The 20726-nt window shown below is 37.5% G+C and overlaps 1 protein-coding gene across 1 annotated transcript in view; it reads left to right on the top strand.

The window, feature by feature from the left end:
- The first annotated feature begins 455 nt into the window (after positions 1–455).
- Positions 456–20726, top strand: part of LOC107661343 (protein dispatched homolog 3-like) — a 41859-nt gene continuing 21588 nt past the window's right edge. Inside the window, exons 1-8 of the mRNA XM_016450867.1 lie at positions 456–1444; positions 3202–3421; positions 5336–5472; positions 10569–10703; positions 10805–10965; positions 13374–13513; positions 14714–14802; positions 15051–15215. Coding sequence (XP_016306353.1) covers positions 460–1444; positions 3202–3421; positions 5336–5472; positions 10569–10703; positions 10805–10965; positions 13374–13513; positions 14714–14802; positions 15051–15215 — 2032 coding nt within the window. The 5' untranslated portion in view covers positions 456–459. The remainder of the gene's footprint in view (positions 1445–3201; positions 3422–5335; positions 5473–10568; positions 10704–10804; positions 10966–13373; positions 13514–14713; positions 14803–15050; positions 15216–20726) is intronic.

The raw sequence follows: 20726 nt of genomic DNA, 5'->3' as shown, positions 1-20726 counted from the left end.
ACAGTAATGCTCCCAAAATGTTTCCTGCAGATATGGCCATATAGTATTCACAACGGGTCCCCTACCATGAAATCTCTTCACAGTTCGGTGAGAAGAATATATTATCGCACACACGCACATACTTCCTCTGGGTTCAGCATCTCATACCAGAGGCCAAGCCATCTGCCAGCCTGATCGCTGGCCTGTGAGACTCGGTTCACTGTTTCCTTCATTTCTTTTCACCACTCACCACCCAGAGGCCAAAACCTTCCACGATTACATTTACAGAATGACAGACTTAACGGCTGTGTCCTTGTCTTAGCAGCGGCCAGCTGAGAATAACCTGCCACTCTCTTAAGGATGCTCCGTAAATCAAGTGCACTTTATCGTTGTATTCACCTGTCCTGACGCAAACGGGAGTACCCAGAAGGCCAAAAGGTGTTAATGTAAGTGTATTGTGTCTTTGTTGTAGTGGCTGCCATGGATTCGGAAGATGAACCCTTGTTGCTCCAAGGTACCTGGAACCTAAGTGAGTTTGAAGAGCAAGAGGAGGAGGAAGAGGAGGAGGAGGGAGAAGGAGGAACAGAACAACCAACTGGAAATGAGCAGGTCTGTAAAGGGTTGTGGTGGGCTTTCGGCTGGGTGTACACGCAACCCTGGGCGAGCGGACTGGTTCTGGCCATGGGATTTCTGGTACCCTTCGCCCTCTCTGCTTATATGTTCCTTCACTGTGAACCGCTAGACATTGACCTTTCTTACAGCGCATTCGAGGTCAGGAGTCATGCCTCGGCAGAACGTTTTGACGCTCTCACCATTGCCCTGAAAAGTCAGTTGGGGTCTTGGGACAGGCACAGGCGTAACGCCGAGGGATTTGACCTTGAAGCCAATGCTCTGAGGGACCTTTTTTTGCTCATGGTAAACAGAAAAGGGAAGGACGTCTCTATAGTGGTGAATGTCACAGAACCTGCAGGGATCTTGGGACAGACTGAGACGGGGGCACACAATGACAACAGACAGTTTGGAAATGAGAAAAACAACAAGACTAAAGAGGAAAAGATAGAATCTGTAAAGCCTAACATAGCAGTAAACCTCAATTCAAGTGATGCTGGAGATCACAGGAAACTAGACTCACCCTTAACGAGGAAGCGAAGATTTGCGGGTTACTCCTACCTCCAGACCCAGGCACTGTGGAGGATAGAGCTAGTGTTCGTGGCCCAGGGTGACAAGGATAATAACATCTTCACCCCCGAGCGCCTTCACACCATACACCACGTAGAGAGACTTCTAATGCAGCACCCTCAGTTTCAACAGTTCTGCTGGAAGCCACTGGAGGTGTTGCGAGACTTGCCTTTGGGACCTTCCTTCTGCTCCCCTCCAAGCTCCCTCATGTCGTACCTCTTTCCCAGTGAGCGTGGGGGGAAGATCTACTATGATGGAATGGGACCTGATCTAGCCGATATACATGGTGAGTCATTGGGGGCCAAACTACCCCACTCTCCATTAACAATTCAGTAATCCTCATTTATTTTTAACTTGAAGACTTTTGAATGCTGCACAGCATATTGAGTAAAACTAAGCTTAATTACTGCAAATAAGCTGCAGCTGGCTCTGGCTAGTCCAAGTTGGTCAATAGTCGGTTCAAGTTGGTTTAGATGGTTGACCAGTTGGACTCCTAGTTGGTGGAGACTTTGGTGATCTATAACAGTGTTTCCCAACCGGGGTGCCGCGGCAAAAAATGTTTTTTTAAAATGTTCAAAAAAGCATCTATTATATAATATCCATTTCTGATGTCGCCAATAATTAGAGATGCACCGAAATTTCGGCTGCCAAAAATTAGTTCACCGCTCAGGTTTCACGTGGTGTGACGCTCTGCATATTATCCGTTATCCCGCTCTATGCGTGTGCGCTCCGCTCAGTCGAATCAAGCTATCTCGTGCTACTGCACCAAAATTAGCCAACTGTAAAATAAAAAAAACACTTGAGTGTGCAAACATTTGTGAGATAGCTAGTTATAATGGTAATTAAATAATGTTTACATATGTATAAAAGCCTACATTAAAATCTGTCATATAAATTGGTCTCTTCATTAGAAATTAGCCTACTGATTGCCACCATTGATGGACAAAATTTTTTAATAATATTAAAAATATCTGTATGACATTATATTCTGCAGTTCTTCCCTGTTGTACCGAATATCTATACTTTTCAAATTATCATATCGAAGTTAGAAATTCAAATATTGTGACAAAATTAATTTTGTAGGGTGCCACAAGTTTGTTAAAATTTCCAAAGGGTGCCGCAACTAAAAAAAGGTTGGGAAACACTGATCTATAAGACCACATTGGAGCAGAAACACACCAGCTGGATCAGGTTAAACTGGAATGGCCTGGTTTGCCAGTAGGGTTAGCCTTGGTTAACATATAACAGGGGTGTCCAATCCTGCTCCTGGAGGGCCAGTATCCTATAGAGCTCCAACACACTTTCCAAGTTTCCAATGATCCTGAAGACCTTGATTAATTGGTTCAGGTGTGTCCAATTGAGCCTTCGCAAAGACCCGCTGCCCTTCGTTACTGTTGCTATGTCCGACAAGCCATGGCGCTCTCACACCAAAAATCATATTCTCACGTAGTGCAATAAACATTGCAGAGCAAAGAGGACACTGACAACACGCCGACAGACAAGACAGAGCAGGTTACTTTAGGTATGAAACAAAGTCCCAGTTTTCAATAAAAAACAATAAATATAATTTTGTGGCTTTAATGTGTTGTGAAAGATCGCTGTAATGCCTCAGTTCAAGCGGCATGTGAACCAATCATCTCTTCCTCTTTACTAGTTATAGCATAACACAAACATGAATGAACATCAGAAGGTATCTCGTTTCAACCACAGAACCTAAGACCTCAATACACACTATTTTTCAAGTTCAAGTCCACCGACGTTGATCTACACTCCAGTCTAGTTTGTTTGTCAGACAAAAATGGCAGATTCGGCATTATGATTGGTCAGATTGCCTGTCGATAAAACTTCCTGCGAAGGGTCAGTTAGGGTTGGAGTTAAACTCTTCAGGAAAGCGTTCCTTTTGGAGCAGGACTGGACACCCATCTACATATATTGTAAAGAGTAACCACAAATTGTGGCTTTTTTAATGTTCAAGGCCCCCTTCACAATTTTGATCAAATGAAAACTGAAATCTTTTTTGATTGTAATATCCTCTATTCTTAGGTGCCCTGAGCTTGGCCATCACTCATCCGCAATTTTACTGGTACATTGATGAGACACTTACACCGGACAAGCTTCAGTCCTCGCTTCTTCGCAGTGAGATCCATTTTGGAGCTCCTCTCCCCTCCTTCTACTCTCTTCAAGACAGACCTCTCGAACAGAGACGTCTTTTCAGAGACTTTGTGGTGCAGTATGCAGACATACTGTCGCAACAATCCACCAGGTGGGTGTTGGGATCACTTAAACAAGAAGGCTTATTGTTTATTTGTCTGGTCTAATACCATGAATGGTTAGTAAAAGCAGAATCGATTTAACAAACATACAAACCAAAAAATTCAGCATGAGATTCATGATTGCTTGTGGGGCATTATACATGGTGCTTGGATCCTAGAGTTTGTCATGAACCAAACATTTGTCATTGTACTTATTGTGTTCATACTGTATTGCAAAACACTTTTTCTGCTATTGAGGTGGGATACGAGTAAGGTTAGGAACAGGTTTGGTGGTATGGGTAGGTTTAAGGGTGGGTTAAGGTGTAACAGTGTAATTATACATGTAATTACAGAAATTAATTAAAGATGTAATTACATTCTGGTATTTTTTTTAATATATGTAAAATGTAAAAACATGTATGTACACAATAAGTGCGTTGTTCCAAATGATTAGTTTAAATGTAAGTACATAGTAGTTATGGCCGCCTAATATAAAGTGGCACCATTGCTTTTAATAAATAATGTTATCTTTTGAAATTCACTGAAGATTAGAATGTAGTCCATATTGAATAGAAACGTGTGAAATTTACTTAGATCCCAGTTGGTGGAAGCTTTATTCCCCACCTTGTATATATCTGCAATGTCCATATGCATATTGCCAAGTTGATAAGTGAGATATTACACTGCAAAAAAATATTTTTTTATTTTTATTTTTAAACATTTCTAAAAAATCCTTAAAGATATAATTACAATACATTAGAACGTGTTTTCAGATGAAATATTTTGAATATTCTTTTTCCACCCCACTGGGAAATTCCTACTTGTTTATACTATAAATCAAATATAACTTTTGCAGGTTAATTTATTGTATTAAGGATGCTTTTTTTTTCTGGAAACACAATGAATATACTAAATATACTTCACAAAGTGAAGAAGGTAAATGTTATCTTGCAGAGAATGGTGTTTTAATTGAAATCAGGGCTACAGTTCAGCGTGACTGGTAACCCATTTGTCTGTATAATGTTGTTCTTTGTAAAATAAATTCATGCAATTCAGAATACATACATAAATTAAAAACATGAAGCTTCCCTGCCATGCAAAATGTCTTCCAAAAGCAATCAGTTTTGTAAAATGAATGAACTCCATTCAGTGCTCAACTCCATTCATGGCATTTTTATTCTAAAAGTGATCTACTGTATTAAATAAAAATTAAAGTGTGTGTGAAAATTGTCATAAGGCAGAATTTGCTTTCATAAATTTGACATCCATAACAGCGCCATGAACTTACAAGGACAATCTCAATGGCACAATGGTGATGAATCATGCTCTTCTGTGAAGCAGCTGGAGATACTGTTCGCTTTAATAGCACAAAACTAACGAGTTATATATAAATGATTAAACACACAACGGGAGACTATTAAGTCACAAAGTATTCTTTTTAGTGTCAGTGACAAAAGTCAGATGCTTCGATTGTGGCTGTAGTCGTCTTTGCAAATGAAACCCCAGAAGGATGATCAGCCTTTGAAACGAAACCTGCCATGAATCCGAGACAATGACTCAAAACTTTATTACATCTGCAAAACACCCCTAATATACTTACTGCTGTCAAGACAGTGAATGTAAGCAGATGCTGTTCAAATCAAATGACAGTCATTGCCGCAGGATGATAATGGTAGGAGGCCTAGAAATGAGCCAGTGGCCAGACACAGAAAAGGCATTCATTGAAGCTCTGATACTGTAATAACTCCTTTAAGAGCCCCCCGATGTAATTAAGATAATCTTTTTCCATCTGTGTGCCCATCTCCATTTTGTCTCTCGTCCCCCTCATCTGGTCCTTCTATTGTAGCATATCGTCTGATGTTAACCATAACCCATCTTGACTATCCTTCTCTCTCATCCCTTGTTTTTGATTCTCTCTCTCTCAGTAAAGTGAAGGTGTTGTACGGGGGTACGGAGTTATTTGACGATGAGGTGCGGAAGACCTTCCACAGTGACATGTTGCTGGCTTTATTCAGTGGGGGATGCATTACTGTCCTTGTGTACGTTCTCACCTCATTTTCTGGTAAGACACTCCCCAAGCATTCTAATCAAATAAACCTGCAGACACCACAGTGATTTTAGCACATGTTGCACAGTCACCACAAAGTAGAGATGCCAGTGTTCAATATATAATTATGTTTACAATAATTATCAAGTAATTAGTTAATTAAATGTATGCTGGTTACCTTTAGCAAGTAAAAGAGAAACTTGTTGCATACAATTCATTGTTTAGATTGGCTGAGCACTGATATTTATTGCATTTCTGTGTAGTGGTGGTGGGGATTTTTCAGTGAGTCTTTCTGCAGGTTACATCTATCAACCTTATTTTTAACGCAAGAGCTGGCGCAGCCATTTTTAACTTGAATGTGCAGGGCTTTTAAGCTGCTTGCAGTTATTTTAGCTGTACACTCCATAATACAAGACTTATGTGCTGTTTTAATATGAATGTTTTTTATATTGATTTTTCACGTTTTACCCATATTTTGAATTACAAATTGCATTGAATCGCATTTTAGGGTTAAAGGAAAGGTCCGACTTAATGAAAATGCACCGCTAATTTTATATCCGTTTTTCTATTGATTGTTTTCTTACAGTGTATAAAACCAGTCCTTTATGCTGGTTGATGTTGCAGACTGGTATCATATTCATTTTTAATTATTATCATAATTCACTTTTAATTCATCACTTTTCAATTCATTATAATTTAATACAATCAGGAACACACTGGTTTGTAGCACAAATAGTTTTATTGTACTTTGTTATTATGGTAACACATTACAATAAGGTCCCATTAGGTAACATTAGTTAATGTGTTCATTAAAATTAATTAGCAGTGAGCAGTTAATTTGCTACCGTATTTATTAATCTTTGTCAACGTTAGTTAAAATTAAAGTTTTAAAACTTTTCATTGTCAGTTCATGTCAGCTCAGCTCCATTAAATAATATTATTAACAGATACTTTTAATGAATGTTTGATTTTAATTATGTAGTAGTATGTGTTAAAATTAACATGAAATAAGATTAATAAATGGTTTAGATGTGTGCTTTTTTTTGGTCAGTTCAACTAATGTAGTTACACTGAACAAAATTATAAACGCAACACTTTTGTTTTTGCAAAAAGTCTTAGATCTTTGAGTTCAGCTCATGAAAAATGGGGGCAAAAACAAAAGTGTTGCGTTTATAATTTTGTTCAGTATAACTTGACTGACAACTGGAGCCTTGTTATTGTTACCATTATTCTTCTAGTTATTGATCTAGTGGCTGATGCATCAGAAGTCTCACATATTCACTTACATGTTAAAAAAATTGGATGCATCAACTAGTAGCAACAAGTGGCTGGCTGCATTTGAATATATGTATACTTTCCCATTATATAGCAGGCAAGGTATGTGAACAACAGTATGTGAACAGAGTGTGTCTGAATGCATAGTATTCATAAAACAGTAGGCGAAAGTACCTGGATGACCTATTACTTTTGGTGAGATTCTGAAGTGTGCATACAATGGACACTCTACTATCCCATGAGGCCACGTGAGAGGATTTGTAAATGAGAGTGAAGTGACTCAACTGACACTGGTAGGTTACTTTAAAATGACCACATGGTGAATGTAGTATGTCAAGATTTAATTCATTCACAAATTCAGTCACAAAGACATTACTTATTCCATAGAAGTACTTAGTCCGAGAGTACGCAATTTTAGACACTGCCACTGTATGAATGAGTCATTGAATTATTCACTCAACAATTCATACACTCTAAAAAATGCTGGGTTAAATATAACCCAGCGCAGAGTTAAAAAGGGACAAACCGAGCTATTGGGTTGTTTTGACCCAGCGGTTGGGTTGTTTTGAACCCACCCGCTGGGTCAAAACAACCCAATAGCCGGGTTTGTCCCTTTTTAACCCAGCATTTTTTAGAGTGTATAAATGCACCAATTCATTCAGCAGGGAAACACCACTTTGTGTTGCTCTGAAATAAACTGTTGGTTCTGCCTTTGATTTCATATGTCATATATTTGTTAGAAGAGCAAACACAGATAACGTAATTTTGTGTCTCATTTATATCAAATTATTTAAAACATTATAAAAGCAGTGCATGCTGCCAGTTGTGCTGTTGGTTTGAATACTGAATACTTGAAACGGCTTGTGTGATTGATTTCTTGAATGTAGAATTCATAGAGTGCATGCGGTCTATTTTAGGAATCACGAACTAACAATGCACAAAACTGCTACATACCACTATTTATTTTTCTTGGTTAATTTCCAGTCGTCTAAATTAAGGGTAGCTAATGTATTATGAAAAAAAAGTAATTATCAATAAACAATAATATATTTATAAATTAAAATTAATATAAATTAATACATGCTGTAAAAATGCTTAGTTCTTGATACCAAATGTTTTAACAATTTGTGTTGTTTTTTTATTGTAAAGTGCTACCTGTATAAATTAAAAATGCTTATTTCATCGGTCAGATGGATACTGACTGATCAATACATGGTTTCAGCCTTGCTAAAATATTGTAGCAGATATGATTCAATGTTTTTATGATTTGTTTTTCTTTGAAATTGCAACTGGATTTCATTTTCTCATCTACAGAAAGGCCTCAGTATGCTTTGAGTCAACATATGTGTCAACAGATAAGCTGCGAATGATTTCTGAAATGAAATCTGACTGATGTCTTGAACCTGACTTAATGTTAGGCACAGCAGTAAACATGACTTAATTAGGCAAAGCAGTAAACATGTATTTCAGCTACGAATCTATTAAAAGCACAAGACGATACAGACTTGAAGGTGTACGAACTGCGACTTTGGTTGTTGTGCAATTCATCAAGTAAATCGTATTGATTTGGCCGTCTCTCAGCTCCACAGCTGGTTTTCTTGGTATAGAATTATACTATTTTTGTCAGAACATTGCTAAAATTAGGCTTATTTTCTCACAGCTGCTGCATCAACAACCGTCTGGATAATGAAAAATGGAGCACCACTTTTCCATTTGACATTTTTACAAAAAACTCCATGACGCTTTTTCACATTACGTAACTTGACCTCTGTGCTTTATCTGTATATCACATAACCTTCCCTGAACCTTCAGAATTTATTTATGTCGGCTGCATTTGCAATGTGCCGCCTTGTTAGAGAAACAATAGAGAGCTCTCAAACTCTGTCGTTCCACTCAGCTTGTAAATGCTTGTTACGAAACCTTTAGCACTCTCTGTTCGCCACAGCACTTTTGGTTAATTCAGGGAAAAAAGCATGAAAGCACAGGAAACATCTTCTTGTGCTGTAAAGCATGAGGGTCAAAAACATCTTGGATAGTGCTTAATTGAAAACTCCGGTTTGTAATAGTGACGCATTTCAAACTTGACAGTAAGGCCTTGGTGAACTCAGTGTTGGAGCAATTAGCTTGATGTACTGACGCAAACTTACATTTTTAAATACTGTAGCATTACTGTAGCTCAGCCATCAAAATAATGTAGTTCTTACAGGGACGCGGGAAGTAGGGGTGCTGAGGGGGCTGCAGCACCCCCTGTTTTCACATGGTTGCAAATGCAACGCCAAGTTTGTTCATTTAAATTTATTCAGTTTTAGCATTTAATCATTTATTTGTAATTATCTCTGAAATGTAAATTGTACGTGGGCTATAATAAACCCATGTTTATCTTTATAAACATGATTAATTTTACTTGTGATGTTTTCTATAATGGGATGATTAGCCTAATCCTCATGAACACGTGACGCTGGCGCGTGGTATCAGACATGAACTATACAGAATGCGAACAAGATTAACTTTAATACAAGGAGATAATGGCGCAAAAGCGAATTTCAGATTTTTTTAAATGCCCATCCCAGCAAAAACTTTCCAAAATCGGCATCCAACACCAGCCCCAGCACCGACGTAAGTGAACAAGCTCCAGCACGAGCACGGCCTAGTAAGCCTAGCGGACCCAGCCCAACCCCAGAGACTGATCAGCTACTATCGATAATTTCAAAAATGTGATATGCAGTCAAATTTCCCAGTGTGTATATGCCACTTAAATGAGTGTTCATATCGACGCACTTGTAGTGCTTTGTGGAGTTGTCAAATGAGGTGCCCCCCTTTCATTTCACCCAACACGGACACACACAGCACCCCCAACCGAAGACATCTTCCCGCGCCCCTGAGTTCTTATAGTAAACAGGCTAATGTTTTAGTGCTACTTTTGCTAGCAGTTTATTGTGTGTGCAGCCATTCATTTTAGTGAATCGCTCAATTTGGATGGTTTATTAAAAGAACTAGTTCAAAACAGAAATGTTCACCGATTCATTTGAGTCTCTGTAAAACATCTATAGCAAAATATTTAGCAAAATCGCGCTGTTTATTACTGTTTTTGACTGAGTTACACTACCAATGAGATGTTTGGTGTCAGAAAGATTTACTTTTATTCAGCAAGTACACATTAAAATAATTAAAAGTGACAGCAAAGACTTTTATATAGCCACAAAAGCTTTATGTTTGAAATAAATGCTGTTGAATTAGAATGATTTCTGAAGGATCATGTGACACTGTAGACTGGAGTAATGATGCTGAAAATTCAGCTTTTCATCACAGTAATAAATTACATTTCAAATATATATTCTAATAGAAAAGTGTTATTTTAAATTGTAATAATATTTCACAGTTATTGCTGTTTTTACTGTATTTTTGATTAAATAAATACAACCTTGGTGAACATTTCAAAAACATTATACATTCTTACTGACTGAATAGTAGTGCATATAGATGCTTTCTAGTTATATTACTTATTTTAGTGAAAATTTAGAACTACTAAAAGCAAGTTATACTTAGTGTAAAAGTTGTTATCTATATTATTTCAGTGCCTGATTAATACTGTTCTGATTGCATGTGCAATTATCAAATCGCAGCAATATATTTAAAAGAATCTGCCTTTTTAAATAATCATTTAGCTGATTTTTTAGTATCTTGGAGGGAATAGCTAACTAAAAATTACCTTTACTGTGGTTGAACTGAGTAGCAAGTTGGCAAGATATACTCTCAAAATAGTTTTTCCAGAACTGGAAGTGCAGTAATTTCTTGATCTGACATTATGCTTCAGTATCCATTTAATTTCTCTGCAGTGTTTCTGACGTTCTTTGGCTTGGCCAGTATTGGTCTGAGCTGTCTCATGGCACTCTTCTTGTATCATGTGGTGTTTGGAGTGAAATATCTCGGCATTCTCAATGGAGTGGCAGCTTTCGTCATCATAGGCATTGGTGAGAATAATAAAACATCAACCTATGAGCATTGTAAATGAAGACATAGATTGGTCCTACCATCTTTTGAGAGTTGAATCTTCCTCTTTCTTTCCTCCCAGGTGTGGATGACGTGTTTGTGTTCATCAGTACGTTCAGACAGTCAGCCCACCTGACTCGTTCAATGCAGCGTATGATTTACACAGTAAAGACAGCAGGCCGAGCCACGTTCCTCACGTCCTTCACAACAGCAGCAGCATATGCTGCAAACACCTTCTCACAGGTGCAGTCAGCCGAGCCGAATAAACATGTCCAGAAAATCAATTCTCCAAATAGAGATGTGTTAACATTTTGACCATTTTGAAGGGTGTGTTCTAAGTAAAGTACTCAGGCTAAAACCTCCTCTTAGGGAGGATGTTGTTAAGTTCACTTACAATGCTAGTCAAGGTTTCTTGCACCAAAATCGATTGTATTTTAGTTTTTCTTAACTATTTTGCACAGGCTGTTTTTGCTGCTGTACCTTTAAGCCTGTAAAGCCTCACATATGATATAATAGTCAACGTTTTAAATGGAAGTTTATGGAACTTTTAGACAAGATATTTAAAATAAATCCTAAAATAGTTGTAATACCATATTTATCTAGTTAATCATTAAGTGTAACATCACACTTGAGAGGGTGAAAAACCCCTTTAGTTTTATTCAGAGGCTCAAACTGTGTAAAATTATGCAGTTTCTGGCAAGAAAAGGTGTTAAAAATATTTATTTAAAAATATTCTGTTAGCTTGTAATGTAAATTAATGTGATTATAACACACTCTCGGAAAGAAAAGTAAAAAAAAAAGCTATTAGTGGGACGGTACCCTTTCAAAAGGTACTCCTTTGTACAGTACCTTATTTACCCCTACAAGGTGCGTTTTAGTACCTTAAAGATACATATTTGTACCCACATAATTAATACCTAAATGCTACATATTAGTACCTTTTGAAAAGGTACCACACCAGCAGGGTTGGGGAGTAACGGAATATATGTCACTTAGTTATGTATTTAAAATACAAAATATGAGTAACTGTATTTCATTACAATTACATATTAAATAGGTGGTAATCAAATTACAGTTATATCTGAAAAACACAAGATGCACAAGTAAGCAACACAATGCATTACGAGCATATGGGTGTAAACTTCTGAACAGGATGACGTGTAGATTTTATTTAAAGATATTTTTTTTTATTTAGAAAAATATTTATTCCCTTCAGAAGCTAATACTTACATGTTGCCCAGAAGACAAAATAAGTACAATTTACCCTGTTCAATTTTTATCCAATTCAAAAAGTTTACACACCCCAGCTAAAGAAAATAAAAAAAGATTTGAAAATCAGGGTAAATTGTACTTCTTTTGTCTTCTGAGAGACATGTAAGTATCTTCTGTAGCTTCTGAAGGGCAGTTCTAAATGAAAAAAATATGATATTTAGGCAAAATAAGAAAAATGTACACATCTCCATTCTGTTCAAAGGTTTTCCCCCCCCCCCCAGCTCTTAATGCATGGTTTTTCCTTCTGGAGCATCAGTGAGCGTTTTAACCTGTAATAGTTGCATATGAGTCCCTCAGTTGTCCTCAGTGTGAAAAGATGGATCTCAAAATCATACAGTCATTGTTGGAAAGGGTTCAAATACACAAAAATGCTGGAAAACCAAAGAATTTTTGGGACCTGAAGGATTTTTCTGAAGAACAGCAGGCAGTTTAACTGTTCAGGACAAACAAGGGACTCATGAACAACTATCACTAAACAAACAAAAAATAAATAAAAAACAGCTGTGGATCATTCAGGTCATTCACATCACAGCGTTAAGAATCAAGTGTATGTAAAATTTAGAACGGGGTCATTTTTATAAATTCAACTATTATTTTCTGTTGTGAAATATCTTATTAAAGTCAATACTAAATCAACAATAACATGCATTTTGTATTATCCCTCTTATTTTGGTAAAATAATAACATTTTGTAGATTCTGCAAGGTATATGTAAACTTTTGGCTTCAACTGTATGTATTAAGTAAGCCTAAGCTGCTTCAGTCCAGTAAGTGTTATATAAATTACCTCTGTTATGATTTGCTAACCTCAACATCCGGGTTGTTTGCTAGATACTACACATGCATATGTCAGTGTGCTCATGGTCGTGACATCAATTCCCTGACGATTGTTTCTAGGACTGTCAGTTTTACACAATGAAAAAATAACACAATTTTAAAAATTCTGCTTTCAGTCACGACCTGTGACCTGTACATTCTTTAACTTTCCTGTCATCAAAGCTTTAAGTGGTAAAACAATAAAACAAGCTAAAGTTCTGGGTGAACTTGAGGATTTGTATGTGACCTCCTACTTTGAAGCTCAGGATCTAACATCAATCAAAAAATAAACACCATGAGCACAAATGATGAAATAATCTGCAAGAACATGTAGAGTAGACAGTCGAACATTGCTTTATCTTTAAAGAGGGGTCTTATTTTATTCACGTTAGCTTTTGTACCCATGGGGCTTTTATGTTTCTGTCACCGACTCATGTTTATTCAATAGCGTATACTGCCGTAATGAGAATCCCACCGGTTAATTTATTTTAAAACATGCAAAGGAATAAAAAAATTCTGACAACACCTAACGCGTAACCTTTATCTGTTTTGCATGCATCATTAGATCCCAGCGGTTCATGATTTCGGTCTGTTCATGTCTCTCATTGTGAGCTGCTGCTGGCTTTGGGTGTCCATTCTCATGCCTGCTGCCCTTTGCATCTGGAGCCAGTGTGGAGCTGCCCATGCCAACGTCTGTCCCAAATGGTAGATTGTGTTATTTCTTCCAAAATGTCTTTTGAGAAATGTGCATGTTCTTTCTTTCGAATTGAGTGTTTGTTTTTTTGGTCCATGCATTGGAAGACAATAGCCACCAAAACTGTTTGGTTACCAAAAATTTTCAAAATATCTCAACCTATTCTCATGGGAAAACTAAAAGTTTTTGGGTAAATGATCTGTTTAAAGTTATTGTTCATGCAGAACAACAAATTCTGTCATTATTAAACCTTTAAGACTTTTTTTTTCTTTCATTGTGCTGGTCACTCTTTTCCTTGCAATTACATTGAATGGAGACGAAACCTTTCAAGACAGTCGCACCGGTAGTGACGTCATGGCTGTCGCCGGCCAACGAGTTGGTGTTTTTTCAATGTATGCTTCAGACACGGGTCACGATGAGGCGTTCCCCATAGCGACCCCTAGAGGACGCAGTTCGAAGTTCCCATGAAAGGGAACTTGAAATCGCATCATATGACCCCTTTAAGTTGAATCTTGATCTAGTTCTCAAGTTAAATTCACTGACTAAGTGATCCATTTACAGACATTTTAAAGTTAACAGCTCATTGCTGGGGGACAATTATTAGTGAATAATGTGTCAAATTTGTCTGTTTCTCACTTTAAGCTATTGCACAAGTCAGATAGACCACTTTTATGGTTCTTTTGCATTGCTTTTGAAGCTTGAAAGCTTCATTCCCCATTCATTGTAATTGCATAGAAAAGACTGACAAGCACAGCATTCGAAATATATTCTTTTGTGCTCCACAGAAGACAAAGTCATACAGGTTTGGAATGACATGAAAGTGAGTAAATGGTGACAGAACTTTTATTTTGACAAAGACTAATTCTGTCATCAATAATATCATGTCGTTCTAACCCTGTAAGACTTTCTTTTTTTCCTTTCAACATGCTGGCCACTCTTTTCCTGTGCAGTTTCACTGAATACAGATGGAACCTTTCAAGATTCAAAAATGATGCAAAAGGACCATAAATGTATTATAAAAGCAGTTCAGACATGACCCATGAGAGAAATAGTGATATCTGATTCATGAATCTTTATTTTGAGTTGTATCTTTTTAATGAATTGGTTGCTGGTCACTCTTTTCCAAGCAATTGCATTGACATTTACATACAATTACTTATACTTTTTTGTGTGTATTTTCCTTTTAACCCTGAGACTGTTAACCCTAACAGGTGGACCACTCTAATTAAACTGTCCACCAGCCCCAGTCCGCTCTCAGATGAAGACGATGTTGCTCTAATAACGGTAGAAATGGAACCAGGTAATGATGATATCATCACCACAAACGCTATTTTGATAAAAGATAACAGAGACAGTTTGGAATACTGGAACATTTGGAATACTGTGCACCGATGAATCATTCATGATAAGACCATGAATATGAACTTAGCAAGTAAACGGGGTCTGTTTTGATTTCACATTGATCTGAAAATAAAAACCATGGTGCATTATCTCAGATAATCACATTCAGCTGCTGAGTCACTCCTTGTATTGTTGATTTCTGCGCAGATGTGTATGACTCTGAATCCGATGCGGTGCTGCTGTCGCTCTCGGCTGAAGCTGCTTTGGCCGTGTCCACTGAGGGCAGTGTAGGGGTGGTCAGCGCTCACCTTCAGAAGCTCCTGAGACACTGGGTGGCAGAGCCTGTAGTGGAGAAACGGAAAACCATTATAGGTGAGTAACACTTGTCATGATTAGGAATGTTTAGAGGTTTATCTCAGAAGACGAGAAGACGATGCTTTCATAATTCTCACATTAGTTAAGCATCTTTATTCATTTGCTCTCAGCCGCAGACAATGCTCTCACAGGCTGCCCACAGAGCATTGGCTTACTGTCTGATGTATGTCACGCACAAAATTACCAAGAGCTGGCTGAAACCTTTCACTCTGATTCACTGGCTTCTAAGGGTGTATTCACACCTGTCTTGTTTGGTTCGATTGAATCGAACTCAAGTTGGTTTCGCCCCTTGGTGCGGATCTTTTGGGCAGGTGTAACCAAACAACCATACCGAGACCACTTCCAGACGAACTCTGGTACGGTTGAATGGATGACCTTAAGCACATGTGTGGTTTTGTTTACAGTTTCTGGTTCACTTGCAAAAAGGGCAGTGTGAAAGCAAACCGCACCAAACCAAAAAAATCAACATTGTATTTGGTCCGGACAAAAGCAAGTGAACTAGCGGACTTTCCGTTACTTTCTGGAGTTGTGCACAGAGTTTTATCACTTTGTCTGGTCCCAAAGTTATGTCAAATTATGGTACGAAGTTACGGTAATTAAGGTGATTTGCCAGTGTTTGTGAGTTTCATGTAAAATATTATGTAAGAGCTGAATTTCAGTCATTTAGTAGCATGTAAACTGGCTGTCCTTGAGCACTTTGTGTGCCTACAGTAGCTAAAGTATATATATAAACATTTAAGAATATACTCGAGTGTGAACTGAATGTAATGTTTTGGACACTTATGGTATGTTAATTACAATTAAATGAAATTGTATTATAGTTTAAATTGATATTAAATACAATTAACTGACGTTTAGAGTGCTTTTTTTATCCACTTATGTAGGACTTAATTATATCTTTATATGTAATCATATTACTTCTATGGTCTTTGAAATATAGTTAACGTGTAACTGCTGAATGTACTGACAAGCATTTATAACCAACTATAAGGCAGCTTGTATTATGTCATTTCTACTGAAACTTGTATTTGTAATTGCACATTTGTAATAATGAAGTTGCAATTTTATACATTTAAAATATATTAACTATATGTAATATTGAATGACTCACTACAGTTAAAATTATAATCAAGTACTTTACATGTGCTTTAGTATGTTAGTCAACACATCAAAATAAATATACTTCTTTAAAGCACAACAAAAAAGTATTATTTAAAACATACTTCAAGGTAAAACTTCTAATTTTACATTACTTTATGTGTGTTAAGAAACACTCATAAAAGTGTTTCTCTTTAAGTGCATTTAAGTGACCTTTTATTTTATTGATATTGTAGTATCTGTTATTAACATTGTATCATTAATATTAAATTATCTATAGATTTTTTATATATACTTTTCTTGTTTGAGGTACAGTGTAAGTGCACATTTAACAGAATTAAGTGCACTTCTTTTTTCACAAGGGTGTCTGACAGTTCCTAAGTATACAAAATTAACTGCAATGTGAACCAGACTATTATTATTTTTAAAATATACTAAATATACTATCATGATTCTCTTTGCTGCAACATGTATACTCTGTATAGGGTATAGTATAGTATAGTAATATACAATACTAGTCACGGTCTGTGGTTGTAGTGACGCACACAACGATAGAGGTAAATGGAAATAACAGTCTTTAATCAGACTTCAAATTCAGGACAAATACCAGGAGCAAGGAGAACCACTAAACTTTAACGCAAGACAAGGGAACTGACGAAAACACAGGGCTTATAAACACCTGAAACGCAATCAGGGAGAACAGAAACAGGTAATCCAGGATAATTAATAGAACACAGCTGACACAAATGGAACTTAATACAACAGGAATCAAACCAAATAAGGAAAACTAGGAACATACACGTGACATTGCTCCCTCCTCCCGGAAGGCGCGTCCCGCGCCGTAACAGTAACACCGGAGAGGGGGGGCGGGCGCCCTGGAGGCTGGTGCAGGGCAGGAACAAGGTGGAGTCAAAGAGAGCCTCCAGGGTGGATCAGGGAGTTCAGGGGGTCATGGCGGGTGCAGACACTTCGGGAAGCCATGGCGGATCAGGGAGCCATGGAGGAGCAGACAGTTCAGGTTGCCATGGCGGAGCAGGCAGTTCAGGTTCCCATGGCGGAGCAGGGGACTCAGGAGGCCATGACGGATCTTCCGTGGCCTTAGCCGGCTCGGCCACGGATATATGGCCCCTAAAAAAAAAAATTTCTTGGGGAAAACTAGGAATCCTGGGGGGTGCTCTGGAGGAGCGGGCACTTGAGGGCGCTCTGGAGGGAGGAGACGAAGGAGGGCTGGACGGGACCAGCGGAGACAAAGGAGAACTTTCCGGGGATGATTCCAGGGCGAGGACAGGAGCCGAGAACTCCGGAGGCAGCGCCATGTCCAGAAGCGCTAAGTCAGCGGCGGCCGGCGGGCGTGACTTCGGAGCGGCCGGCGCTCCTGGGCTGAGGACTACAGTCGAGCTTCGGAGAGCTCGGGGAGACCTGGGTTTTGGCAAGTGGTCGGAGCGCTTGGTGAGATATGTGGGTGTTCCCGGCATGGGGTGAGTTGGGGAAACACGGCGTGCTCCTGAGGGGCCTGGATGAGGAGACTGGAGTTTCTCCTTTATTACTTCCACTTCGAAGTTTGAACCGTTTAAATAAAGAACAAGATTAATCAGCTCGATCAGGGGAAAAAAATCACACACGGGGAGATCGCAGCGGGTCGTCTCATCATCCAGCCCCAACAGAAAGCACGTACCGAGAGCAAAGTCGTGCCAGCTCACCCCGTTGGAAAGCACGAGGAATTCATCCACATATCTCTCCAACACCCGACCACTCTGCCGCAGCACACCCAGTCTGTCCTCAGCCTCAGTCATCTTGCTTTTTTCAGGTCTTGCGTTCTGTGACGGTCTGTGGTTGTAATGACGCACACAAAGATAGAGGTAAATGGAAATAACAGTCTTTAATCAGACTTCAAATCAGGACAAATACCAGGAGCAAGGAGAACCACTAAACAACATCAACGCAAGACAAGGGAACTGAGGAAAACACAGGGCTTATAAACACATGAAACGCAATCAGGGAGAACAGAAACAGGTGAGGAGTAATCCAGGATAATTAATAGAACTCAGCTGACACAAATGGAACTTAATACAGGAATCAAACCAAATAAGGAAAACTAGGAACATACACGTGACAATACTATACTACACAATAATAGTATAGTATAGTATAGTATAGTATAGTATAGTATAGGATAGAATGGCTGGATGACATACTACACTTGCCAAAGTGTGCAGTGCACAACAGAGCTACTGCATGGGATACTGTATCCCACAATCTTATTCCCTTGACATGACCATCTCCAGTGAGATTGATGAACCAGTAATATCAGCCACAATCTCTTTCTTCACTCAGTATTTGATAAGACTGCCAAGTGTGGAGACATTTTTACACAAAATTAGTGCAAAATAACTAGACAGCACTCATTGAATTAAAAATGCAATGTGATGATGTCCCATGTCAGCAATGTTGTGTACTATTTGACATGTTTATGTGGAATAATGCCTATACTGAGTTGCTTAGAAAACTTAGAAATGTTACCTAGGTAACTAACTGTAATAATAATAATAATAATAATAATAATAATAATATAAAATGAAAAAATTCAATGAAAATATAATTATAAAATCTTATATAAATATAAAATCTAATTAAAATTGATACATTATTATTTATAATATTCATAAATGCTATAATAGTAACCTAATGAGAATTGTTTCTAAATAATTGCACTGAAATTCATTTTTAAAAATATATCTTTATACCTTCATAAGATCTAGAAAATGGTTGACAAAAGAATGCTTACAAAGGTATAAAGGTCTGATAAATTATTATCTGAAAACGAACAAAGAGTACAATAGTGAACTCATGCAAGTCAGATTCAGATTTTTCTGCTAATGTACAGACAATTTGTGCATGAGTAAGATGAAAATTTCCTGGCTGTTTTGTTTCAGACTCTCTGTATTTTGTTCTTAGTCTCAAGGTCAGTCTATTCACAGTTCAAACAAAGGAGCTATGAACCGCATCCCTTATGTGTCTGCAACAATGCAATTAAGCATGTTGGAGTTTAGCAAGAAATTTCCACAAATGCCTATTGTGTAAATGCATATTTATGCAGCTGCATGCATGCCAATAAGCTAAATTAGAGCCAGGTTTCTCCCAGGCCACCACTGCTCTTTCCTCTTATTAGGTGAGCAGCCTGAGCATTGTTGATACAGCGGTATCGACAGTAACAATACAGTAACAATACAGTCATGCATAATGTAGCAGGATGCATTTAACCCTTGTTCTGTGCAAAAATGGCTGGTCTTTTAAAAATTGCTTGTAAATCTCACAATATGCTATGTCATCACCAAATCTTGGATTCAGCCCTTTTCTGAACTTGTTTTCTTTCAATCAGCAAGGGTTTTGTATTACGTTTTGGAGGTGATCAATCGTAGGCCTCATTGATCTGAGCTTACACTATATGGACAAAAGACACCTGACCATTATACCAACAGGGTATCGCATTATAAATACATAGACAGTTAGTCCCACCTTTGCAGCTTGCAAAGAAATTGGAAAAAAAGGCTGAAAAAAATAGATTGATTTCAGTATTTGGTAATATTATAGCCAGTGCTGGATAGATTACTTACAAATTGTAGTCCGTTACTGATTTGAAATTACTTGACAAAAATTGTAGTTTGTAATGTAATCCATTACATTACACATTTTAGGTAATATAACCAAACTACTTTCTGATTACTTTTAGATTACTTTTGACCTAACTCGTTTATGACATTAATTTAAACAAGATAATCGTGTATCGTAGAGAAAGAAAATATATTGCTTTTGTTGTTATTAATAACATGAAGTGCATTAAACATTACATTACATCAAGGTTTCACAAACAGGGCTTGTGAAGGAACTGTGGGGTAAATAAAAATGAATGTGTTCAGTAATTGATGCAATGTTGAAATGTTGAGAAAATAATTCTTAAAACTGAAATAATTATTGTAAATTATAGCCACCAGAGAAGTCATTGGTCTTTGTGTGAATGTCCACAAAACTGAAACACTTTCTGAATGTATATTAGCGCTAGGCTATTTTAGAAGAAAAATTTAAAAGATGAAAAAGAATTACGGAGAATCAATAAATTATGAATAATTTATTGCTTTTATGTGAATAATATGTAATTATGTAATCAATAAAAAAGAAACTGTAGTCTGATTTTCACAAGTATTTTCAAATGTAATGATCTGATTACCTAATTTTATTTTTATTTTTATTTAACCTTTATTTAACCAGAAAAAGACTGTTTAAAAAAAAGACAAAATGGGCAGCAATACATCACAAATTTACACAACACAGACAAACTAAAAACACTTGTAGTACATATCATTAAATCATCCTCCATTTGCCGAATAACTGTTTTAAAATGATCCAAAGACA

The sequence above is a fragment of the Sinocyclocheilus anshuiensis genome, unplaced genomic scaffold (genome assembly GCF_001515605.1).
Source record: "Sinocyclocheilus anshuiensis isolate Anshui unplaced genomic scaffold, SAMN03320099.WGS_v1.1 scaffold703, whole genome shotgun sequence".
In the NCBI taxonomy this organism is placed as follows: domain Eukaryota; kingdom Metazoa; phylum Chordata; class Actinopteri; order Cypriniformes; family Cyprinidae; genus Sinocyclocheilus; species Sinocyclocheilus anshuiensis.
Note: the sequence above shows the minus strand (reverse complement) of the source record. Positions and strands in the feature narration are given on the sequence as shown.